Source organism: Rhinolophus hipposideros (genome assembly GCF_964194185.1).
Source record: "Rhinolophus hipposideros genome assembly, chromosome: 4".
NCBI classification, from domain to species: Eukaryota; Metazoa; Chordata; class Mammalia; order Chiroptera; family Rhinolophidae; genus Rhinolophus; species Rhinolophus hipposideros.
This window is the reverse complement of record NC_138050.1, coordinates 6,717,922-6,744,276: the sequence shown is the minus strand read 5'-3', so window position 1 is coordinate 6,744,276 and position 26,355 is coordinate 6,717,922. Positions and strand designations below refer to the sequence as shown.

The following is a 26,355-nucleotide window of genomic DNA, read 5'->3' as shown; positions in this document are numbered from 1 at the left end:
CTGATTACTGGGGATAGGAGGAGGCAAAATATAGGACCCCTACCCTCAGGAAGTCCACCATTAAAAGCAAGACTCAGACAAATAACAGGATACATTACAATACAGGGAAATACGTGATTTCCATAGGTTTATACAAAATACCCAGGAATATAGAAACCAAAGCAACCAAGCCTGAGGGATTCAGGGAAATCATAGCAGAGTCTGAAGTAGGCAAGATGAGGAGAGGGGACTGAGAGAAAGAGTTTTGTGCCAAGAAAACAGCGAGGCAAACACATGCCGTTCCTGCATTCACTATATTGCTGCCATCAAAGTACCGTACACTTAGTGGTTTAAAACAGCACATTTATTCTTACAGCTCTGGAGCTCAAATGTCTAAAATCAAGGTGTCGGCAGGGCTCTGCTCCTTCTGGGGCTTCGGGATGAGTCCGTTTCCTTGCCTTCCCAGCTTCTAGAGGCCACCTGCTTCCTTGGCTCCTGCCCTTCCTCCCGTCAATCCAACAGCTTGCTTCTATAGTCATTACATCTTCTGTCGCCAAATCCCCCTCTGCCTTGTTCTCATAAGGACTCTTGTGAGGACGTGGGGACCACCCGGATAATCCAGGATAATGTCTCCATCTCAGGATCTTTCATTTAATCATATATGCAAAGTCCCTTTGGACCTCTAAGGCTACATTCCCAGGTTTCAGGGATTAGAAACTGCAGCTGGCTGGGGGCGTTATTCACCTGCCACTGTCCCCGAGACTTTTACACTCTAATTCACCGCATGGACAGCTCTTCTTTCTCAGGTCTGCTTAAGCTGCTCCTTCCCACTTACTGTGCTCACTCGGGCAATTTACTGAACGTCTTCCACTTCAGTCTCCCCACCTGGAAAATGGGGATAATAATAGACTCAGCCTATTAGGTCTTTGTGAAGGTAAAATGAGTTAATATATGGAAAGCACTTAACAGCAGCACCTGGAACATAATAATCTCCAAAGTAATCAGCCTGTTGTTGTTGTCGTCATTGTTGCTTTTGTGACCCAGGTTTCTCATTTCAGTGTCACCTCTGCAAAAATACCTGTCCTAACTACCCTAGTAAATGCATGTCAAATTTAGAAGACTCAGCACGAAACAAATAATATTCAGTATCTCATTAATAATTTTCATATTGTTTACATGTTAAAATGATAATAATTTGGATGTATAGGTGAAATAAAATATGTTAGCATCAATTCCATCTGTTTTGTTTCTTTTTCTTTTTAATATGGCTACTAAAAAAATTAAATTACATATGTGATTCAGATTATATTTCTATTGGACAGCACTGCCTTAGAAAACTCTTATGGCATGTGCTCTATAAGCTAAACTGTGGGGTTGTATCTTTGATCCACTTTTTAGTAGCTCACCTTCTTTCAATAAAAGTTAGCTATCATTAATTAACTTCCCAGGAAAAAATTATTTACTTGTCAGAAAAGTTCGGAGCTTTATAAATATTTGCAAGTAGGAAAAAATAATATGAACCTGGAAATTTTAATAGATACTTAATAGTGGTTTGAAGGGGGCCTTTCCCTTTTAATAATTTATATTTCTGATAGTTTGTAGTTGTTCACAATGACTTGTCTCATGTAGAAGAAAATATAGACATATTTTAAATAAATTAATAGAAGTTTGCAAAAATTCCTTAAATTTGTTTACTTATAAATGCCCGTTTCCAAGTCCTAAAAGTGAAGACTGTCCTAGAGGATTGTGAGGAATGGATGTCACACCTCTCCTACCAACTGTGACAACGGTCCATGAATAAACACCTGGGCCATTGTCCACAAAAGCCGACTGCATCCCACTCCTTCCTCTGTGTCCTGGCCTCCAGTTCTGAGACGTGCTAAGCCAAGCAAATGCCCAGGAACTATATATAAAGAATTTGCATGCTTCCTTTCCACATATTTCCTTTTTCCACTCTGACTTTCCTCTAACAGTTTTATCAATGTTGTACACACAACACAGAGTCTGCTTCGCAGGTGCTCCGTAAATAGGGAATGACTCCTGACAGAAATGAATACACATGAATTAATTCAGCGTAACCAGCGTCTCCCTTCTCCCCATCCTTTCGTTTATGCTTCTCATCATTTTCATTATTAGATTATAATTTTTTCAACACATTTGCTTCCTTCTTTCTTTTCCCTCCTCGGATGCCAATATCCGTGGATTTCTTTATGCTTTTCATTTTATCTACCACTTTTACCTTCTGATCCTCTTTAATATAGTTCCTGGTAAAATTTTGGGGAGACTTGTTTGGATTCCCCAGTCTGCCTAAGAGTTACAATCATGTTTTTAAAATAACTCTTTATACTCGTATGTATGGTATACTACCATTTATCTCAGAAAGAGGGAAAATAGATATAATACCGTGATGACAAAATCAATTAACAAGAGTGTAGACTATTCATGGGACAAATGAACCTGTTTTCTACGACAAATAAATTGTGAGGTTAAAAAAAGAAAGAAAGAAACTGAGGATTAATCTCTACTATAGACGAATAAAGCCATCGAGCTATATCAACCAATCATACTTTGTGAACCTTTTTCGTATTCTAGTTTAAACAAACAAAAGCTATAAAATAAAAACATTTACAAGATTAGGAGAACTGTAATTTTGAACAGAATGGATATTTGATGCAATTGAGGTATCATTGGCATATAACATTATATTAGTTATAGGTGTACAACACAATGATTCAATATTTATATATAGTGTAAAATGATCACAATGAGAAGTCCAATTAATATCCATCATCATACATAGTTATAAAAAATTTTTTCCTATAATGAGAATTTTCAAGATTCACTCCTAGCTACTTTAAAAAATGCAATACAGTGTTATTAACTACAGTCACCATGCTGTACATGACATCCCCATGGCTTATTTATTTTATAAGTGCAAATTAGTACCTTTTGACCCCCTTCATCCATTATGCCCTACCCAACCTCAGGAAACTACAACTGTTCCTATATCTACAAGCTCTGTTTCTTTTGCTTGTTTTCTTTTTTGTTCTTTTTAAATTCCACATAGAAGCAAGACCATATGGTATTTACCTTTTTCTATCTGACTTATTTCACTTAGCATAATGCCCTCAAGGTCCACCCGTCTCAAATGACAATATTTCCTTTTTTTTATGGCTGACTAATATTTCTGTTTGTGTGTGTGTGACATTTCTTTATCCATTCATTCATTAAATAGACATTTAGGTTGTCTCCATGTCTTGGTTATTGTAAATAACGCTGCAGTGAACATAGGGGTGCATATGTCTTTTTGAGTTAGTGTTTTCATTTTCTTTGGATAAATACATAGAAATGGAATTGCTGGGTCATAAAGTAGTTCTATTTTTTAATTTTTTGAGGAACTCCCATGCCGTTTTCCATTGTGGCTGCACCATTTTACAATCCCACCAACAGTGCACAAGGGTTCCCTTTTCTTCACATTCTTGCCAACTCTTGTTATCTCTTGTGTTTTTGATGATAGCCATTCTGATAGGTGTGAGGTGCTTTCTCACTGTGGTTTTAATCTGCATTCCCCAATAATTAGTGATGTTTTCACGTACCTGCTGGCTGTCTGTATGTCTTCCGTGGAAAAATGTCTATTCGGATCCTCTGCCCAGGTTGTTTGGTTTTTTGCTATTGAGTTGTATGAGTTCTTTATACATTTTGGACATTAACTCTTTCTCAGATATACGTTTTTCAAATATTTTCTCCTGTTCAGTAGGTTGTCTTTTCATTTTGTTGATGGTTTCCTTTGCTGGGCAGAAATACTATTTTTAAGGTATGCTAATGATAAAAGTGTCCATATCTTTTAAAGATACATTCTAAAATATTTAGAGATAAATTGAGATGATATTTTGCATTTTCTTCAGAATATTGAGAAAATGTGAATGAAACAATATTGGCTATGCGCTGATTATTATTGAAGCTGGGTGATGGGTACATGGGAGTTTCTTAGACAATTTGTCTTTTGAATATCCTTGGAATTTGTCCTACTAAAAAATAAAACATAATATAATTGTTTATTACAAAATAAATATAATTATAGAAAATTTGAAAAATATAGAAGAGTCTAAAGAAAAGGAAAAAAAATGCCCCTAATACTACACTAGTGTTATTTCTTAATCACTCATATTTTGGTATGTTTTCCTTCAGTCTGTATTCTGTGCACATACATATAAATATGTGTGTGTGCATGTGGCTGTTTTAAAGCATAACTGCACATTTTTTACAGTCCTCTTATCAAAAAGTGGAGTCTTTCCTCCTTGAATCTGGATGGGCTTATGGCTTTGCCCAATGTACTATGGTGGCAGGCTTTGCCCAGTGTCTTATGGTGGCAGGCTTTGCCCAGGGTACTATGGTGGAAGGCTTTGCCCAGTGTCCTATGGTGGAAGGCTTTGCCCAGTGTCCTATGGTGGAAGTGACTCAATGTGATTAGGTCCTTAAAGGCCATGCAGCTTCTGAAGTGTTTGTTGGGAACATCTGTCCTTGGGGCCCTGAGCCACCCTGCAGGAAGTCTGATTGCCCTGTGACCATCCATCCAGCTGTGAGGAAGCCAAGCCACATGTAGAAACCAAGTGTAGAGACTCCCATCAACAGTGCCAGCTGAGCCCAGACTTTGAGTCATCTCACACAAGGTGCCAGATATGTGAACGAAGAAGTCTCCAAATGATTCCAGGCCCAGCCAGTCAGGAATTCCCAGCAGAGGCTCCAGACGAGGTGACAAAAGACAGCTACTGTCCTCCATCTGATTGCTGACCACAGACTCCATGGACATATTAAAGTAGTTGTTTGAGGTTGGAGGTGGTTTGCTCCACAGTAATAGGTGGTAGGAACAGAAGTCGCTACCTGGAAAGAGGTTGCTGCCATAACAATGCCTAAAACGTGTGGTATTTATTTGGGGACTGGATGGCAGGGAGAAGCCAGACAGGCCTTGGGAAAGCTGATGATGGAAGCTTAAATAAAGTGAGGAAAACATTATTGGAAGGAAACAAGATATTTGCTATGTATAGGCAGAACATTTGGCAACACTATCATCTCAGATCATGCGGAAAATAGGAAATATACTTAATAAATACAGTCATCTCACTGAGGAAATTCCTGGACACGGTATCAAAGGTGCCACCAACTTACTCTAGTTACCTTTGTAAACTGTGAAAGGATAACGATGACCTAAAGAATACACTTTTCAGTTTTCAAGTAGAATTAAGAGGAAATGTAGAGGGCTCAGATGGGACTGGTCCACTACAGGATTTTCAAACTAAGAAAAGACCTCTGAGCAAACATCAAATCCAGGGCACTGTCAAGAAAATGTGTTTTCAGAATAAAAATGAAGACAAGCATATGACTGTAAAGCCCTTTGCTGAGTCGTAAGAAAGGTATAAGGTGGTGCTCCATAGACTCAACTGGACAAAATCCTTGTCCGGGTGGAAATTGTTTCCTCTACCCTCTTAGGTTCATTACGTGGGAGCCTTTGGATGTAACCAACAAAAGACAGATTAACGGGAGACAAAGAACGCAAATCTTATTCATATTTTACCTGCATGGGTGTTCACAGAGAAGAAACTCAAAGTGACTAGATTCGGCAGCATATAAACTATCTTCACCAAAGAAAGGGGGTTGGTATCAAGAGATAATAAATGGATGATAAATTGTGGGGAAGTGACTAAAAAATATATGTGGGAGACTAATGGAAGATTAAAGTTATTTTAGTAAGATTTGTGTATGCAGACATGTCTTGGTGCCAGCTCTCCATCTTTGGTGATGAGTTGCTCTCCTCTTCCTGGTACAGGAGAGGGGGAAATAGCTTCACAGAAAGAAATCTATGCCCTTTTAGGCAGGAAAAGGGAGAATTCTCCCTAGATCTGCTGCCTCTCAATTGCCTTTGGCTTGAAATAATCCTTTTGCCAAAGTGGCTTAGTTGGAGATGGCATATTTTAGATCTCTTCAGCCTGCTAAGGATTTTAGGGCAAGTCTCACAAACAATAGGGCTTCTAAAAATCTTAAAGACATTGGTACACAACAGCTTCATGGGAGCTTAAGGCAGAGGAAGGCTCATCTCAGAGATCTGTGGGTAGCTTTATCTAATGGAATGGATTTCTATAAACTGAAATATAAGAAATCCATAACGATGTTAAAGGAATTATACTAGCTTGAATCAAAAGGCAGTACAAAATGAAATGAGGCCTTTGGCTCCCCAAACTTCTAGTCAGAAAGCAGGCTGAAAAAAGTGGCAAACATTGACTACTTTTCATAGAAAAAGGAAGGGACTCAGGGAATGGGAACAGAGACCTACAAGGCAGAGGGAAAAGTCCCAGACAGTCAGTCACTCCCAGGGAGCAGAATGAAGTCCTGACAAATCAATGGGCAACATACGCTCAGATGGATTTCAGAAGTAACATAAACCAATGACTGCTATGTGTTTCTGTTTACTCCACTCTAGAACAGGAGATAGCAGTTATCCTGTACCTGTCCCACCACAGGTTTATTCGAGGGGGCAGTGGCAGAAAACTTGCCTCTTTTAATTCATGAGTTTTCAAATCAAGCAGAACCATACCTAAGGAACTTAATTCAAGGAACCTAATATGCACCTGGATTTGATTTATATTATGAGACCCTGGACACTGAGGCTAAGCCCAATGCCTTAATGAGATGAAGCTTTAGGAGAAGAGAATTTGGACGTGGAGCAATGTAAATAATTTGTGGGCTTGGGACTAACTACAAAAAGCCTCAGGCTGCCATGCCGTGAGGGAGCCCAGGCCACATGAGAAGGAGCTCTGGTTATCAATCCAAAATGGCCCAACTTTTGACTCATTTTAGCCTAGGCACCGAATGCATGAGTAAAAATACATCTAGATGATTTCTGCCCCAGACACTCAAGTCTTTCTAACTAAGAGGACAGACACAGTGCAGTGGAAAGAAGTCGTTTTTGTTGTACCCTGTCTGGATTCCTGACCCACAGAATCCATGAACATAATGAAATGCTCGTTGTCTGATACTAAGCTTGGAGTTGTTTGTGAGACAGCAGTAAAAACATTGCTCTGTTCGTTTCCTGTGGCCACTATGACAAATGATCACACATTTGGTGACTTGAAACAACGGAAATTAATTCTCTCACAATTCTGGAGGCCAGAATCCCAAAATTAGTATCACTGAGCTGAAATCAAGGTGTGGCCAGAGCTATGCCCTGGAAACTGTCGGGAAATATCTGTTCCTTGCTTCTTCCAGCTTCTGATGGCTGCTGATATTCCTTGGTTTGTGGCTGCATTACTGCATCTCACACCTCTCCTTCTTTATGTCGTGTGTGTGTGTGTGTGTGTGTGTGTGTGTGTGTGTGTGTGAAATCTCCCTTTACCTCTATTATAAGGACACTTGTGATGGCATTTAAGGCCCACATGAATAATCCAGAATAATCTCTCCATTTCAAGATCCTTAATTTAATCATATCTGCAAAGACTGGGATAGGGGTTTTTTTGGTGTTTTCTTTTGGTTTTGGTGTTGATGTTGGTTTTTTGGGTTTTTTTGCTCCACAAGGTGATATTGACAGGTTCCAAGGATTAGGACATAGATATCTTTTAGATGGCCATTTTTCAGCTTACTACAAGTGCCTAGTTACAAAAAATCGTATTGTATATATTCTTTTGTAGCCTACCTTTTTTGATGTATGAGCCAGGAGCAATAAGTATTCCCCAGATCATTAAATATTCTGAAAACAGTAGCTTTAGATATTATATAATATTACTGAATGGGTATGCCACAATTTAGTTATCCAAAATCTTAATGTTAGACACTTATTTCTCACTCCCTACTTCTGATTATTTCTTTAGATCTAGATGTGGAATTCGTGAACTCAATTAGTGTATTTTAAGACTTGTAAAATATATTGCCAAATTGCCATCCAAAAATATAGGAATTTACAATCTTATCATTAGTCTAGGAGATACCTGTTTCACCATACCCTCTCCAGCATTGAGTATTGGCTATTTTAAAGCTTTTTGTTATTTGATGCTATTTCTTTAGAAGTCTAGTGTTTTTCTTATCATCTTGCATTGAATTCTTTATATATTAAGACTAACAATCCTCTGTCATTTTTGCAGCAAATACTTTTTTGTCTTTTGTTTTGCTTTTAAATTTTGAAAATGATGTTTTTGATAGCTGTCTGTTGATTTCTTTATCATTTGTTACTTTGCCTTTATATTTAGAAAGGCTGCCACATTCAGAAATCAGACTCAATAGTCTGATTTAGCATGATGTTTGTTCTCACAGAGGCCTGGATTAGAATCTAGTATTCGAAAAGGATAGATGTTGGTTGTTGCAAAGATTAAATTAAAATCTAGAAAATGGTGGATTCAAGCAAATCACAGAAAATGCAAATGTCCAATAAACATATGAAAATATGCCCAACCTGCTGAATAATTATGGAATGCAAAATTAAATTAGTTACCATTTTCAGTCCATCAGATTAATAAAAACTTAAAAGAGAACCTCTAGTGCAAAGAGGCTATGGAGAAAGGACAACTCACTCATCAGCACCTGCGATGGTAGTGAGAACTGCTAAATCTTTTTGGAAAGCAATGACTATCTGTATTAAAGTAAAAAATGAACATTTTCTTTGACCTAACATTTCCAATTTAAGTAATTTATCCTTTAAAAATACAAAGATACAAAAGGATATATATATAAAAAGATGGTTATATTCATATCATTTATAATAGCAAAACTCTGACAAAAACTTGAATATCCAGCAGTAGGGAAGTCATTAAATAAATATTTATTTTCAGTCTCTCCCACTAAAATATAAGCTCCCCAAGAACACGGATTCTTATCTGTGATCTTAATGCTGTTTTCCCAGCACCTGAACATAATAAACATTCAAAGAAATTGTCGAATAAATGAATGAGTAGAATTCTGGTATATCTAAATTTATAAAATGTGATGGCCATTAAAAAGAATCCTTTGGATTTATATGTAATGACCTGGGGAAATGCCCATGATATATTATTTAGTGATAAAAGCAAGTCACGAGTAAAGTATGACTCCATTTTTGGTGCTTTTTAAAAAGAAGAGATAAAGGAAGAACAGATGGCATGTAATATATGTTTGTGTAAGCACAAAAAATTCTTGGAATGATATGGACTAGGGCTTTCACATTGGTATCCCAGAGGACTGGGATTGAAAGAAAGGAGGAGAAATTAAGCCTTCTTCACATCTCTGCAGGGCTTAAATTCGTTGGAAGGTATTGTACTTTCTTAATACAATTAACATGCATTAATAAAAGCATACACCAAACTAGACTATGCTACGGGAAAGACAGCACGTTGGAGTCCTTTGCCCACACGTTAGGAAAAAGTGCCCTTGACACTGTGACAGTATTGGTTTGTTGCTTTTTTTTTTTTTTAAAGGGATTGTTGAACACCTCATGGTAACACCTTACCGTCTTACAGGTAAATTTTGTTCCCACCCCCCACCCGCCTCTCCTTTAGTTGGCTCTGCCTGTTTCCCTTCCTGCAGGTCCCTCTCAGGTCAACCCTGCCACCTCTCCTGTGGGTTTCTCTTAACTCTGCGCTTGCGAGCCGAAGCCGGCGGGCGGGCGCTGCTTCTGTGCGCAGCTGTGTGCACGCTCGACCTTTGCCACCTTCGTCGCTCTGTGACCTGGAGGAGGAGGTTTGCAAAGAACGTGGCCCAAGGGCCCTTATTCCAGCGCCCTGATTTCCGGAATGTACCCCAAAATACCAGTCCCATCTCCAGAGGAGGGGCCCGGCTTGGAGGAGGAGGGGCGGAGAGCGGAAGACCGAAGTGTCGCGTCCGCCAAGCACCTGCACGGCGCCTCCACCACGATTAATATTAACTTTTATTAAGACTTGGCCTTTCTCTCCCCGGAGCTTCAGAAAGCAGGAAGTCCAAAGCAACGGTGCAGGGAAGGGAACTGGCAGGCAGAGAAAACCTTGAGTAAATTATTTAGCTGATCCTAGATGAAGAGGGATCCCGCCCTCCCCCCTCCTCCATACACCCCAAAGTAGGCCCGGGTTGGGCGCCAGCCCTGAACCCGCCACTGATCACTGGTGAGGGGCAGACCAGGGAGACGTTTCTTTACCCGGACGAACGCGAGGGCGGCGGGCACCTCCGGGCCCAACCCGGCTCTGGGGGAGATGGCCTCCCCAGGGGCCGCCGGCCGCCCCTTTGGGTGACTGCGACAGGGAGCTGGGGGCGAAAGTGCGACAGCGCAGCCGTGGAAGGTGGACAGGTGGAGGGAGGTTGTTTCGCGCACGCAGTTAGAGGCGACACCCACTGCGACAGACCCCCATCCCGTGCGCTCTGCCAGGACCGGAGAAGCAGCCGAGGGGGCGGGGAGGGCCGCGGGTCTCCGTGGGGAGCTGCCCCCGGCCAGCCCTCGGGCTGGAGGGTTCGCGGCGGGGTTGGGGACAGATCCCTGCCGCCGCCGGGCCCCGCCCTTCGGCCGTCTCAGCCAGGGCAGCAGCGCCGCCTGCCGGGCACCTCGCGCAGGCTGGACGCAGCGCCCACCCGACCCGCGGGCCCGGCCGCTGCCAGCGGGGCTGAGCGCGGAACGCTCCCGTCCTTCCCCCAAATCTCGTCCCACCCGCCTGGCCGCAGCCCGGGGCGCTCTGCTCCCACGGATGGAAGCCGCTCTGGAAGCTCCTCACCGGGGCCGGTCTGCGCCCGCGACTGCAGCTCCCGGCACCACCCCCGCCCACAGCGGGGCGCGCCTTTACAAGTCCCAGGACGTTTAACCCGGATGACAAAAGCCACCGCTGGACCCCAGCTGTTCCAAAGAAGTAAAAGAAAGTGCCTGGAATCTCGAGGCGCGACTTCCGGGGGCGCAGGCGGCGGCGCTGGCCACAGGGAGGCGTTCCCAGGGCCTCATCCCTGGCTGGCGCGGTTCCCCGGCGGAGGCCCTCCCAGCCGGGTGCCTTGTCTGTCCCCACTCGTAGCTCCCATCCCCGGGGGGACTCCGACAAGTCCCGGAGCCCCCAGGCTGCAGCCGAGATGGCCCGGCCGGGAGCGCGGCCTTCTCCGCCGCCTGGCGTTGGAGGGCAGAAAAGACCGGACACCTGCGGCTCCACGCCCGCGGAGAGAACTGTAGGCGGCACGTGGCGCTTGTGTGTGCGGTGGGCTCAGGTGGCCTTCGGGAGGGTCCAAGAGCCTGAAGCCAGATGACTCGTTCATCCAGGCGGCAGGGGAAGGGGCGTGACCGCTGTCACCTGACCTCTGTCACCTGAGCTGTGTCTTCCCTAACGGCTGGGCTGCGCGCAGATGTCTTGATCCCAGGCCCAGCGCTTCTCCCAAGCCTGTTAAACAACGGGCCTCCTTGGGCATGAGCAAAGTTTTCTTCCATTTTTCTTTCTGAAACATAAAGATGCAAATCCAGGTGGGAATAAATGAAAAGTTCTCACTAAAGAAACAGCTTGCCCCTGTCTATGTTGTCTGGCTTTAGAGTTGCAAAAGTCGCTTTACTCAGTAGTTCCAAATCCATGTATAAAATTTTACTCACTGAACAGCTGCAAATGGCAGTCGTTTTTGGTCATGTAGCCTTTAGCTCTCAGTTCTAGCCGAGGAGCAACCCTAACACTAGATGTATAATAAATTTCAAGATTCTAATCCTAGAAATGAGAAACAAATGTTGATTGTTGGTTTTCTGTGGACTTAGGATCATGACCAAGAACTGTATCTGTATAAGTGTTTAATAGGTATAACAAGATATCACTAACATTTCTAAAAGTACAAGGATAGTTATATGAAATTCATAGGTATGATGAAAATTATAACAGGAACAAATGAAAATAGAAGAATTTGGATTTCTGAAATTTACAATATTTTCAACAAAGTGGTTTGAGGGGGAAAATTACATTTTTATTTCTTGTATGTGTGGATTCCAGACAAGCAACCTTTCTTTTTGTTCTTCCTGCAAGCTTCTATAATGCTATTCATTGTACAATGGTATCAGGTTCTTGTTTAACTATGTCTTTCTTCTGCTTGTTTCTGGCAACGCACATATTCCCTACCATAATTCTGCCTAGAAAATGGGGACAGGGACTAAAACAGAATCTAGTTATGTTGTGTTTTGTTGTGGTTGTTGTTTTTCACACATTAGGTACACAGAATTAAATAACAATACACTAAGTGTCTTTCACGAGTTAAAGAAAGAGCCTGCTCAGGTCACTTTTGACAACTCCTAATCTGTGGTTTAGGTACTTAATCTTTGTTGCTGATTCTACTAATCAACAATAAGTTAAAATTATTTAAGTGCCACACAACAAGCCATTGTATGTTTGTACTTTAGCTCCTACATTGTTTCTTATTGTTTGCTTTCCTGAGGTTGGAGAGAAATTTATCAACTACCACTTGTATAAAACCTATTATTGTACTGCAGATACAAAGTGTTATGATAACGGACTGTCAATCCTGGAAGTTCTGAGACAACACCTGAACAATTAAAAAAGAATTGCTTTCCTAGAAATTAAAACACAAGTATTAAAATGCCTGGGTTCTTACTTCTCAATAAAATATTAGCCACATAAATCCAATACATGACCTGAATATTATTTTGAAGTAAATGTGTGTATGCATGAAGGGATGGTTTGGTTATCATTTAATCTCAGGGCACTCTTCTTCATGGATCAAAACTGTTTGTGTTCTGGCTTATGGATTAGATCTCTAGCACAGAATTGCCAAGATCCAGCAGAAAGAACAAACTGATCATTTAACTTTGAGGCTCTGGCAGCCTAGTTGATATTATCCATATCTACTGAGATCAATGACAAATCTCAATTTGGAAAAGCTGTTGTTAAAACAAATATAGTTGGGGTACTAAAAACGTAAGAGCCAAAAGGTCACCTATGCACTTGCCCCCACCTTCACTAAACTGATTCTTCCAAGAAGAATTTCAAGGTAATGTTGGTATAATCTTGGTAACTGGCAGATTCTACTTTCCTTGTTTTAAATTGAGAGTTTTCTTCCCCTAGTTCTAATTTCATAACCTTCAAGAAAGTAATGATAAAGAAGTAAGTATTTCCTCTGATTTGTAGCTAAGTAAATTTAGTGATTGTTTTGGCCCAGTTTCACTCAGCTCGTTTCTCAGTTATCAATAAAATCTGCTTGGTTTTTTAAAATCGTGGTCATCCTGTTGACAAAGAAGAGTAGATGGGAAAGGAAAAAGGTAATGGAAAAAAATGGCTAAATGTAAGCGTAATGGGAGTTGGAAGTCTATGGTCTAAACATGGTTTAAGAAAATAATTTAAATTTTAACTTAAATTCTTAAAACCAAATAACAAAATAAATTAAAGAGCACAGAATCAACACTGAGATACTGGGATGGAAATTGTTTCAAAATAAAGAAACTTTAAATAGCTTATAAGGAGGTTCTCAACTACATCCTCAACTAGCTGTCTCCTAAGTGTTTGGGGACTCCTCTTCAAGTAGATGAAAGGGCGAGTAAGCTATGCAGATCGCTAACTCATCTTCTCATCTGGAATGTCAGAGCTTTGCCACTGAGATTCTATGCAGACATTGAGGCTGTGGAAATCAAGAGACAACAGACTTGAGGCTATTTTGAAGTAAGCAAACCTGAACCCATTAGAAACAACTCTGAGAAGGGGTTATTCTATTGTTATTGGAGACATTCTTGTTCAAAGGCTCTTTGTAAGGACCCTAGAACACTTTGCAGAAGATGGTTCATGATAAAAAAAAGCAGCAGCAGTTCGAGCAATTATCGGGATCCAATCCTAAGCGTATGCTGTAACTTGCAATTCTTTACATGACCTCATTTGGGCCCCATATTACAGATGCGGAAGTGGTGGCTCAGAACTTGTGATCTCCCCAAGGTCACTGAACTGGTAAATAGCAGCCTGTCTCTAAAACCAGGTGCGAATAGTGCTCCTAAAAAACATATAATCTCTTCTGCAGCTGAGATTGCTTCCATTTCTGCCTTCTCTTATTTTTTTTTTCCTGAGTGGTTGACAACAGCAAGAATATTGCTCTTTATTGAGATTTCTATTTAAGATTGGTTTTCTTTAGTAGTTGTTATCAGAAAGAAGTGAAACTCATTGAAACTTTTATTGCTTTCATTAGCAGTCCATCTTGTTAACTTTATTGGGTGAATATGGTAAAGCCGTGAATTGCCCACAGGAAAACAAAAACAAACAAACAAAAAACCTCAGGCTGATTTCTCCCCATATCTACCTTTTTTGACTTGCGTTCCGTAATGCTGGTACTTCCTCTCCCTCTCCCCAATAGTTATCATAAGTTCTCTGTCTTTCCATATATTAGTATCGTACCCGTATTACTGGAATTTTTTAAGGAAACATCTTGTGCAAAAATACCCATTTGCTTTTCATAAAAATTTAACAGACCTAAGAATCTCCTGTGCCTGCCTTAGTGGAACTTCGTTTCAACAGGCCCGTGGCCATAGTGGGGAAGTTTCGCAGGTCCCCGGTTTGGGAGGGCCTGGGGTTGGAGAGGCGCTGGAGCGGACACCTTCCATTTGGGTCAGAACCGGGTCCCTTTCCGGGTGCACTCGCGAGGCTGCGAGGAACGCGGGCCGTGGCCGTAGCTCTTCGCAGAGCGCGCGCGCCCCCTGGCGGCCCGAGCCGGGAACAGGATGCCGAAGGGCTAATGGATTCCCGGGTCCCCCACGCCCTGTCCAGCGCCAGAGGCGCCGGCAGCCGCTAGGTCATCCTACCAAATATAAACCCGGGCGTCCGGGCGCCGACCCAGCTAAGCCTCCCCAGTCTGCACTGCCCACTGGCGCCACGTCCCCGTGTCGTCTTGGGCTCGCTCCGGGGGTGGCGGGGCGGGGGGCGCTGTCCTGGCGTCGGAAGCGCGGTGGCCCGCCTTGCAGGCGACGGCCCGCATTTCTGGCCCTTTCGGCGGCCTGGGAGACTGGCGGGCGGCGGGCGGCGGCGCGGGTCCTGGCATTTCCGAGCAGCCGAGCGCCCCTCTTCGCCCGGAAACGCCCCGCGCGGTCTAACCAGCGGCGGCGTCGGAGCGGTGGGCCGGGCGGGAAGGGGAAGAGCTTGTAATCGCTTGCAGCGGGACAATGCCGACTTTTGAACCTCTAACCACTAAGCAAACAACCCTTGTGCTCTCGCTCCACTGTCCAAACACGGTTTATTGACAGGCGTTTCACAGCAACGCATAGCAACCGAGGCGGCGGCGAGGGGGCGGGCGAGGGGGCGCGGCCACCGCGGGATCCCGGCGCCCGACACCCCAGGGTCCCCTGCTCAACGGACCCCAACCTGGCTTCCCCTGTGGGAGGGGGCCCGACACTCTCCCTCCAACAGGGAGGCCAGGCGTCTGCGGGCCCGGCCCCCAAGGGCCCCTTTACCACCCAGGAGGGCGGCGTAATTGCGGAGATGTTGCCCGGGGGGGTGGTATGTCTCGCAGTTTTGTTCGTCCTCCCCAGCCCCCGCGTACACCTCCTCCCTCTCCGGAGGAGCTGATTAAGGCTCCAAGGATTTGTAGGAAAACGAAGCCCTGCCCAGAGCGCTCAGCTCAGCGGCCTCCAGGACCAAGAACTTCAAGGACAGCAGCCCGGACCCCAACGGATCAGCCAGATAACAAGCAGCCATCACTAAAAGGATCTTCTTAGGCTGGTTCTTGAATTCTTGTTTCTGGGGGTACGCGGGAAGGGGGAGATCGTATAAGGAAACTGCGCAGGGCAGTGCATGGAGTGGAGAGAGAAAGGGCTCACGTCAATGCCTGGCGATTCACAGAAGGCTATGTTCATGGAATTGTTGCCTTGGGAAAACAGGAAATAAAATATTTTTACTTAATGCTCATGTTTAACTACTGAACTGTGGGGCATCCCTAGAAAGAAGGGAATCGCTGGTGAAGGGAACGTTTTCAAATGCCTCCGTGTGAATTTGATGAGATGCTATGAGGGGGCTCTCTGACCTCCAACCCCCAAAACTGCCCGCAGCTGGGAAGCAGCAGCCCATTCAGATGTGCATTTTGCCCAAAGGCACCCCCATGAGAACTACACATTTCACAATCCAAGGCTGGGCTCAGGCTTGGGGGCAGGGAAGGTCTCAGAACCTGCTCCCTCCAGCTTCTGACGCTCTGGGGTAAAATGAGGTTGTCCAGATAACCTTCTCCACCCCCTGCCTGATTTTGCTAATTCTCATTGGCAAGTTGAGTAGATTTTCATTTCTTAAAAAAATAATAATAATAATTCTGGACAAAATCTGAAGACAATAAATACAGAATCTGAAACCTGGGAAGCTCATTTATCTTTCTGTTTCTTTTTAGAAAAAATTCAACTGTGCTCAAATACCCCCCTACTTCCCTTCACCATATCACTTCTCTCCCCATGGTTCCAGAAAGCTTTTTAAAGGCTGGCTTGGATGCTACACAGACCAACAACCCACACAGCAGCAACAACAACTCCCCTTCTTCATCAGCCCCAAGATTGTGAAAATGACAGGAAGTCCAGGTCGGCTCTGGTATTTACAGCACTGACATACATTCAGCCCAGAGAAGCTCTGGTGACAGGCTTTCTAAACAAGGCCCAGTCCCGGGCCCCCTTGTCAGGCCTGGAGTCCAAGAACCACCTTACCCCCCCACCCCCCCACACACACACACACACCCGGTCCACTGCATATTCACCAGCCAAGCCTTTCCTGGTCTGGGGAGGGAAGAGAAGACAGACAAAGCAGTCTGTCTTCTGCAGTCTTTGGTCGGTCCAGGTTTCTATTTTAGCTGCCTCTGGCTTCTGCAGTGTAAATCTTGCCTTCCCTAGAGGCAGGAGGGGCCAGCTGGTCCTTGGATGGCAGTGAGTAGGCAGCAGCCATCTTGGCTGCAAGCACTGGTGCTCCCCTGAGTCCCTCTCTTCCCTCAGCTCCAACCAGAGGTGCATCCTCAGATTTTGAAGACAAAGAGCAGGGGAGGAAGGGGCGGAAAGCCTGGTCCGTTTAGCCAATCCAGGCACTGCTTCTGCCAGTACTACGTGAAGCCCTGGTGGTCATCATTACCCGTCTCCTCACTGGCAGAAAGAGTCAGACCGGAAAAGGTCAAAATCTGGGACAATGTCTTCCTTGAGGTCTCCATACCCACTCGTCTTTGCTCCTGGCCCCCATTTCTCCTCCGAGAGCTGGATAAGTTGGTGTACATTGTGGGTGGGAGGAAAGGGGTCTCTCCTGAGGATTCGAGCAGAGTCCATGCACCTCATGGCTCAGCCTGGAATTGCTCTGCTGCTGCAGGCCACTGTAGGTCATTGGGTGACAGTGGGGTTCAACACCCCCCCAGGCCCCAGAACCCCAGGAACAGAGCCAGGCACAGAGCCTTGCAGGGAAGACACAGGACTCAGGGGCTCTGGGACACTTCTCAGAGGACCTGGCTGTGACTGGGGAGGCTGGGGTGCAGATGGTGGGGGCTGCTGTTGCTGCTGCAGTTTCTTCTTGTTGATTTTCCTTTCCTTTGCTCGGCGGTTCTGAAACCAAATTTTAACCTGGAAATGGGAAGGTGGAGAAAACAGAAGGTGGTGAAGAAGAGGATGTGAGGGGAAAGGACCAGTATTCAGCATTAGCAGCAATATCTCCCTCTCCAACTAAAGAAGTGCCCTCTCTGATGGAAGGAACCCAAACCCTCACACAGCCTTTCATGGGATAGCCCTGTAGCAGCCAAGTAGAGCCCTTCCCAAGCCGCTTCCGCCTCCTGAGAGAAGAGCCTTCCTTCCTCCTTGTTCCCAGGTTTCTTTCCAAAGCAACCTTTATCTACAACGTTACTGGAAAAGTTCAGAGTCTCACAACCAAGGAAAACAGAAACTCCAAGGCCCTCGCTACACCAAGCAAGAGGAAGCCAGTGCTGATGTACTTTAGATGACAACCTTTGGCCTCTCGAAGCTAAACTGAAAAGTAATATTCCTCACCGTGGAGCCGAGACTGAGATTCAGTGTGAGGCTTCCTGGCTGTGAATCTGGCCTGTTTTTTCCTAGACCATGCAGAGTGTTTATGAGCCAAGCTTCACTCCTCTAGTTTTTATGGGCAGAGATTGGGTCTTATATTACTTTTTTTGCCCCCAGTACAGTGCTGAGTCCAAAGACAATAGGTCTTTAAGTCTTTATTGACCCAAATAGAAATCTGGATTAAACTAATACTGTTCTTTCTTACATATCTCAGACCCCTCAAAATGGGGTGGGGGGGAATATTCAACATCATCAAGAAAAGACAACTACAGGTGGAAGGAACCTTTTTTTAAAAAGTATTCAGAAAGAAAATGTTCTCCATCTTGCTGCTTTAATCTGCTCACAGAACTAGGTAAATCTTGCACCTGGCTTCTAACTCTCCCCACGTGACTCCCCCCAATCCAAGGCAGTGACCAGGTCCCGGAGGGTGCAGGGGGGTTCCCACCTGCCTCTCGGAGAGCCCCAGTGTGGCGGCCAGCTCGGCTTTCCTCCGGATGGTGATGTACCGACTGTAGTGGAACTCCTTCTCCAGCTCCAGCCGCTGGTGGTCTGTGTACACCACGCGGTATTTGTCTTTCGTCCTGGTTTTCACTGGAGGAAGCAGAAGTTTGGGCTGAGAACTGCAGGCCCATCAGTCATGGGTAATGACAAACCTCCCTAACCCAAGGGCCATTTCTCTTCCTCTGCTGCCCTGGGGGTAGGGGTTTGGCTGGTTCCTGCAGAGTCTGACAAGACCCCCCAGAGGGTCCTGGGGGGAGGGTGTGGGGCTCTGTGCAACAACAAAACTAACCTTGGGCTTAAGAGGATTTTTTTTTTAATTAATAAAAACTAAAACCTTATACACATAGGAGAAAGCAGAACCCAGGCACCCTTTCAGAGAACCAAATACGGTAGTGGAGCTGCCTAGGCCCAAAGGGAATGGGGGCAGGGCAGAGTCCCAGGAATATTCAGATTTTCAGGCCCACCAGAGATGGACGCCCACCTAGAAACAGCTGGTTTTGCAGGGCTGCTGCTGTTGGTGGCGGAGGTGGGGGATTACTTTCTGTTTGCTTTATTAGAAGTGGAAAGGGGGGTGCAAAAGGGGACAGGACCCCTCACGTCAGCAGAACTACCCCCAGAACACTAGGCCCCGCTGGAGGAATTCTGAGCTGGGGAATTCTCCAGTTGGGAACATGGCACATATCTGGTGGAACCTGGTTTGGCATTCCCCACGTTTTCTTTTTTAATTCCCCATTTATTTCTGCTGCAAACCCTGCCAGAGCTATCCTGACCAGTGATCTGTGCTCATTGGATTGTCAACATATTAAACCTCGGATTGATGGTTTTACTGAAGGGCCTTGACAAATAGTGCCGATGCACTGGGAGCAGGCCAGAGCCTGGTGTCTCCACTGGGTCTGTTCTGGGTCAATCCTCCACATAGCCCTGACCAGGCCCGGGTCTTCTGGCAGCAGAACGGGTTCCATCTCCCAGCGCCCAGTCCACCAGGAAGATCTAAAGGTCTGGGAGCTGCTTGGAGGTGTTTCATGCCCCGCAGGCCGACTTTGTTCAGGTAAAACCCTTTGCAAACCACAACAAAAGCGCCCTGGGAAGATACAGGCGGGATCAGAGGGAGCTCCCCCAGGCCGCTGAAAGGGGAACACAGTCGCAAACAATGCCGGACAAGGCGATCTTATCAAAGAAAAGCCCTTTCAATGCCTTAATAACCACCGCATTCTGTTTGAATTACCACTACTGAGCAAATGGCGGCCCCGGCTTTCATCCCCCTGCCCGCCAGGCGCATTAACATAAACACTGCCCGGCAGGCGCATTTGAATGGGCGCAGCGGCCCCGACCCCGCGCCTGCGAAGAAAGTGAAGGGAACCAACATGTCCCAAGGCCTTCCAATGGGTGGACGCATTCCCACACGTTGCTGCCTCACACCCACTCGAGGCCGCCAGTGGTAATCGTCCCCTTTTCACAGGTAAGGAAACTGAGAATCAGACTAGGTCAGGCCGATAGGAGAGGTGCGGCTGGCACTGGAGCCTAGTTGGAGCCACCAGGGACACCTCCAGGGCTATGCAGCGGTGCGCAAAGGAGTTCTCCAGGCCCAACTCCCCAGTAGCGACACTCGCCCTGGGGTGCTTGGGGGCAGCTTTTGCTGGGGTGCTGCCCTTTCAGTATCCCGGACGCGCCGGGGAACATGGTAACTAAGACCCCTTGCGCTCTGCCGCCCGCGCCCAAGGGTCTTGGAGGAGCCCTGCACCCCCTGGGAACTGAGGAAGGGGCTGGAGGAGGGGAGAGATGAGAGGAACTTGCCAGAATTCATTATTGACTGCGAAAGTCACCACCCTCTTTCCGGGCCCTAAAAGAGACAATGGCAGGGCTGGGAAGGTGTATATCAAAGCGGGCCGGGCCGAGTACCACCCCCTCGCCCCTTGACAGATGACGCTCCGCAGAGGAGCGGGCTCCGGCCTGCGCGCGGCGGCCTCTCCACATTAACATCACAAGGGCGCCGGGCGCCGACTGCGGCCTTGCCACCTCGGTGCGGGACTTCACAGCGGCCTCTCATCTGCTGACCCTGCGGCCTGGGCTCCTGCGGCTCTCCCCTCCTTCTGCGACCCCTCCCCCGCTCCCTGGACTCGCCGAAGGTCTCCCTGAGGCCGCCGGGTCCCCCCCAGTGGCGTCCTAGGCAGGCTCTATAAAGCGGGCCTTCTTCGGGAGCGCACTCGGTTCCGACCAGGGCGCCTCATCTAGGGGAAGGGACCAAGCCCAAGTTGCGAGGCCGGCCCTCTGACCTTCTCCCTGGGAGGCAGCATTTCCCACCCCGACGATCCCGGCATGTGCCCAGTGACGCAGAAACCGATACCCAGAGACAGCCCCCAACGGCAGCTCTGATTTATACGGCTGTAATAGGCTATAAACCTCTGCGAAGTGGCCGTAACCTGCATGCGGCCTGGCTGGGCCTGAAACGAGGGAAGAGAAAAAAGCGGAAGTGCAGAGGGCTGGAAAGACTTCATGGAGTAAAGGGGGCCGCCAGCAGGACTCTCCCCAACACACCTATTCGTACTTCCTTCCCACCTGGACACACATCCCGACATTAGATGGGGCAGACCCTGAACCCATGAGCCCCGCAGTCCGGCAAACATAGGATCTTTACAGAAACGTCTCCTAAGCTAGCTTTTTGGTTGCGTGTGTGTGTGTGTGTGTGTGTGTACACACACACACCCTGAGATGCTTGATTTGGGACAAATTATCCCACGTCGGAGCTGCGGCTGTATCCCCACCAAGCTTCCTTCCCTCCTGCGGCTTCCTGCCCCTAGCCCTCCAGCTTCTGATTGAAATAACCCCTTTACCGATCAAAGTTTCAAAGATCGGGCGCGCCCCCTTCCCCTTAGTTCTGGGGCCAACACCTCCTTTTTAGCCACAGCACCTCTGCCCGGTCTCCCTACTGGCTGTAGCTCTGATCACTGGAGCTGGCCGGAATGGCCAGACCTGGACCCACGCGCCGCCCTCCTGGCCCCCCAGGCCACCGCTCTTCCCCATTAATCAGATGCGGAAGGCGGACGTGGAGAGACACGGTCAAGAGCCCGGCGGGTGGAGTGCGAGGCTCCTCTTCCCGGCGGCTGAAAGCTGCGCACCGAGTGCGAGCGGCGGTGGCCGCGTGTGGGGAGGGCGGGATCCACTCTGTACCGCCGCGCTTCTCCTCTGCCCGACACTGAGCACCGGGGGTGACACCAAAATAGTCACCGTCCACCCCCGCCAGCCCGGGCGAAGGCTCTAGAGCAGCCCTGAGGGTCCCAGCTCCCCGCCTCTCCTTCCCGGCGCGTAGCCTCCAGGTAGCCCCCGATGCCCGGGAGCGCACGGGACGCGCGGCCCGCCCAGCAGCCGGCGCGGATCAGCGCCTCGCAGGGCGCCCTCCCGCGGGGCGCGTCGCCGCTTACCTTGGCTTCCCAGGGACGGCTGCGCGGGCTTCCGCATCCACTCGCACAGGTTCCGCCGCTGGCCGCCGGGGGACAGCTGTTCCGCGGCGCTAGTGGCGGCGGGCCCCGGAGGGCCGGGGTTGAGAGTCTGCAGCAATCCGGAGGCACAGGGAGGCGCGGCGGGCGGGTGGTGCGGGTGGTGGTGCGGGTGGTGGTGCGGGTGGTAGTCGGCCGGGCTGCTGTAGCCCATGGCTGCGGCCGGCGAGCCCCCGTTGAGGCCGTGCGCCACGGCGTTGGCGGCGCCCCCCGGCGCGTAGCCGTTCCAGTCCTCCCGGAGCGGGGCGCCGTAGGCCGCCGGCCAGGACGGCCCCGGGGACTGCGCATTGTCCAAGTTCGCGGCCGCTGCGGCTGCGGCCGCCACATGGTAGCCACCGTAGTCCGGGTACTGAGGGGGACTGACGAAGTTCTGCGGGGCCAGGTTGAGCCCGCCAGAGTGGCGAACGGAGCTGGGGTACATGCTCACGTCCTTGTCCAGGAGGTAGCTCACGTACATGGTGGCGAGGGCCCGACAGCCAACCTCACCATGCTGCCTGGGGACGGACGCTGGGGACTGCCGGGGGGCGCGCAGGGGAAGGGGCGAGGGGGTGCGAGGAGCAGCGGGTGGCTGCGCCCTAGCCCGCGGTGCTCCGCTGGCTCCTCGCGGCGCTTCTGCCTCTGAGGCGGTCCCTCCCACTGGCCTGTCTCCTCCCTCCCTCCCTTTCTTCCTTCTTTCCTCCCACCTCCTTCCCACTAGGCTGCAGAGGCGGGGAAGACCCGCCACAGGCTGGCGTGCGGAGCCCGGAGCCGGTCGCCTTACGTGATTAACGAGTGTTTACAGGACTCTATTAGTAATGACACAGACACCAATGGCTGGAGACGTCGAGGCGCAGCGCGCACCCCGCGCACAGCCCCCCGAAACACGATTTGCATTTTAAAAGATAAGGGGTGGGGGGGGGAGCTCGCGAGAGGGCCGCGACCCGACCACAGCTAAATATTCAAACCTTTATTGTTAAGAGCTTCGTCCTTCCAACCTGGTGCACTTTAACCTCCAATCACAGGTTCAAAGAATGAAATCAAGAGGCTTGCAAAAGAGAGGGGGGAAAAGCTATCTTGGTGGGAATCTGGGCTTGGAGACTAAGGAGCTGGGTTTATGCATTTGCAGAAAAGGGGAGGAGGGCAGTCTAGGACTCCTTCTATCCCAAAGAGAAAAGAAAAGGGAAACCATTGCTTTGATGACATTTCTAACTAACCCAGGAGGTGACGAGTTGAGCCAGAAGAGTTGGGCTGGTTCCTTTCCGCTCTGCACCCCTGGCCAGGACAACTGCTCTCCCTAAATAAATGTCAGCGCTAATCATTTATTTTCTTTCCCAAGGAAACCAATCTCCCTCCGCAGGAGATAAATTGTGACCCTAGCTGCAGGCTGCATCTCCGAGGTCATCTCATATTTGGGATTTAAGTTAAAGCGATCAATTTTTTAAGCATTTACATTCAAGACTCAAAAGTCTTAACTACAAGCCAAGGTAGAAGTCAGGCTAGTGGGCGACAGTAATGGAGGGGGCATGAAGGAGTTGTCAGAGTGCAGGTAATATATTCTGTTTCTTGAGCAGGGTGCTGGTTACACGGTGTGTTTGTGAAAATCCAGCGAACTACACTTACATGTTTACTGTACCTAAATAAGGGGTAAAAAAATCAAAGAAAAGGGAGCCTAGAATGTCTGCTAATGTGTACCTAGGTATTTTTCTCACACATACCTAGCTCTTAAAACCACTTTCTCCTTTACAAAGTAAAACATTCTCCGAAGAAAATGGTTTTTCCTCTCCAGGGGAAGGGAAGAGAAGGAACCCTGGCCCATTACTAATGATTTCTTCTGAAAAGCTACGAGTGGGGAAGGGTTGAGAGAGGATCTTCCTTGGATTTTAAAGCAGTTCCAAGGGGCCCCGGGGCTGGCAGTGGCGGCTATGGGGACATGTGCTGCGGGGCCTGGCTGGGGATCTGCCCCGACAGAAGCGCATGGCAACGAAATTCAGTTCCCGCACTCGCCCATCTCAGTTTAGCAACCACAGGGAGTGGGCCCGCGTCGCCGTCGGTCTTCTCTGGGAACTCAGGCGGCACTGCCAGGTTAGGCTTCGCAGGGCCAGGTCCGGCGGGCTGGGCGGGCTGACTGGGTGGCTTTGAGCGCGCTGGGGCGCTGGCCGCTGTCCTCCAGACCTGCACTTGGTTCTCACTGTCAAGCGCTCTCTGGCATTTGTCACTTCATCTTGTCATCTTTTATCTCCCTTGATCCTCACATCTCCCTAGATCCGGAACAAAGCTGACGTTGTCATCCTCTCCATTTTACAAATGAGCCTACCAAGTTTCATGGTGCAGAGATGCCAGGCCCAAGCAGGTTCAGGCCTTCGGGGATCTCCTGTTTGCTGATTGCTCCCATCCTTCCTGTTTCCTAAGGTGTGGGTGGGTGTGGGGCAGCGAGTTGAGCACTCAAGAGGTGGAAGACAGAGCGGGTCATCCATGTGGACCTCCTGGGCCTGGCCTGGACAGCTTAGTGTCATCGGACCTCTTGAGAAAAAAATAGAAGATACATAGCAAGCCCCATTACAGAACCCAAGGCATTGAATGGGGTGTGTGTGTGTGCAAGGGGTGTCTGCAGTCTTGATGAGGCAAGAACGTGAGAGGTTAAGTGATGGGAACTGCAGACTTTTGATCTAGCAAACATCTTCCTGCTCTTCCTGGAGACACAATCAATCCCTCCTTCCGTCCCCCACACCCCCTTCCCAAGCCTCCAGCTCTGGAAACCAGCCGAGGCCCGGGCTCGAGCCTGTGTCTTCGGAATGTGGGCATTCTTTGGAACAATCACTTTATTGGGGACAGCCATCCCCTCCGCCCTGCGGTGGCCGCTTCCTGCGTTTTTATGGCCCGGCCGCCGGCCACTGGCTAATTGTCCCGGTTTTCCAGCTGTGTCTCTGTGCTCTGCCCCGGAGGAAGGGCTCTGGCCTGCCCACCCAAATGGGGGCAGCCGAGGTTGCTCTGGTCCTAGGGGTCATGCCAGGCCGCAGAGCTAGCCAGACCGCAGAGAAGCCTGAGACCCACTTGGGGTTTGAGGGCTGGAGAAAGGAAATCCTTGAGAAAACCAATCATTTTTCCTCCTGGGAAAAGGAACCGTGGGGTCTAGGCTGTTGAGTGAGGGGAAAGAAGCCAATAGTGATGTCCTTGGACAGGCTCCTCAGAGTGAAAGTGTTACCTTTCTTCCGGGTTGCCCTCTTAACCCTGAGAGGCCCATCTGGGTGCTCACAGGGCTGGGTGGCGGGAGGTGGCTGATGGGGAGGGAGCCTGGGTGTCTATAATCAGATGGCTTAGCCGCTGGCAGGTCTTTGTTGAGTGCCTATTCCGAGGCCTGCTCTGGATGGGGTGCTTCTCCAGCCTCTGGGTGAAGGTGTGTGGCTGTGGGAGCGTGCAGGTGTATCAGGACCCCAAGCACAACTTTCTCAGTCCTACACCCAAGGTACTTGTCAGCTTTCTCAGAGCCTTTGGCCTGAGCTGAGAAATACCTTCCAAGGTCATTCCCAACCTCGCTGCTCAAGGTTCCTTTCCAGCCAGTACCTCTGGTCTCCAGCCGGCTGCCCCACGAGAGAAGTCGTCAGCAAATCGCTCTGGAGAACAGCTTGTTTGGGAAGCTTGGGCTGCGCTGGGGCTGGGGCTGGGGCTGAAGCTATGGCCCCAGGGAGCCAGAGCTAGAGCAAGCTTTTAAAGGCAAAAGAGGGTGAGAAGAGGCTCAGGTAAATAAAGTTTCAGGAAGACTATCGGGGTAGCCACAACTCAGTTATCAAAGGGACATCTCTTTGTTACTGTTGGTGTAGAGGCCATTCTGCATTCCTTGGGGAGGGTTGGGGCTTCCAGGATCCGCCTGATGGCAAGGGGCGCAGAGGTGGCTGGTGAGCAGGAGGTGCCGGAAGGGGCGGGCTGCTCCTCTAGGCAGATGAGACACTCCTTGAATCCACAGATCATTGACAGGGCTCCCTCCCTGCTCAAAGGTCCCCAGTGTTTGCTCCAGCTTGGGGGACCCTGCTTTCCCTCATATTTGTGACTCTTAGAAACTGGGGAGCCTGTGACCATTGTAAACCAGATAAGGCAGACCATCTTTATCCACCTTAGCACGCAAGTCCGCTTTCTGAATCCCTTTTAAGATCAAGGAAATTGTCCAAGTAGTGGACCTTTCCCAACTCCCTCTCTGCCTCTGCACAGGAAACCCTCTCATCCTTCATTGCCCTGAGTTCCCAGGATAGTTAAGGAAGAGTAAGAAGGAAGAAAATGTTGTCTAATAACATGTTCAGCTTGGCAATCTACATAGCTGTGGAGTCATTTCTTCACTGGAGTTTAGGGAGCTTCTCAGTCATTGCATTCAATCAGCAATCCCCCTTCCCACACAAAGGAAGGCTCAATAATTCCTGCTTTGACCCCAACAACCCCACCCTGGCCTGCCACAGCTCACTC

General features: G+C 48.2%; 1 protein-coding gene across 1 annotated transcript; it reads right to left on the bottom strand.

Moving 5' to 3' along the window:
* Positions 1 to 17,236: 17,236 nt before the first annotated feature.
* Positions 17,237 to 22,381, bottom strand: CDX2 (caudal type homeobox 2; the record flags this gene model as incomplete). The annotated part of the gene is made up of 3 exons (XM_081046168.1): positions 17,237 to 17,473; positions 18,375 to 18,520; positions 21,850 to 22,381. The coding sequence occupies 3 exons, from the start codon at positions 22,379 to 22,381 to the stop codon at positions 17,237 to 17,239; spliced, it is 915 nt and encodes a 304-aa protein (XP_080902294.1).
* Between the last annotated feature and the right edge of the window lie 3,974 nt (positions 22,382 to 26,355).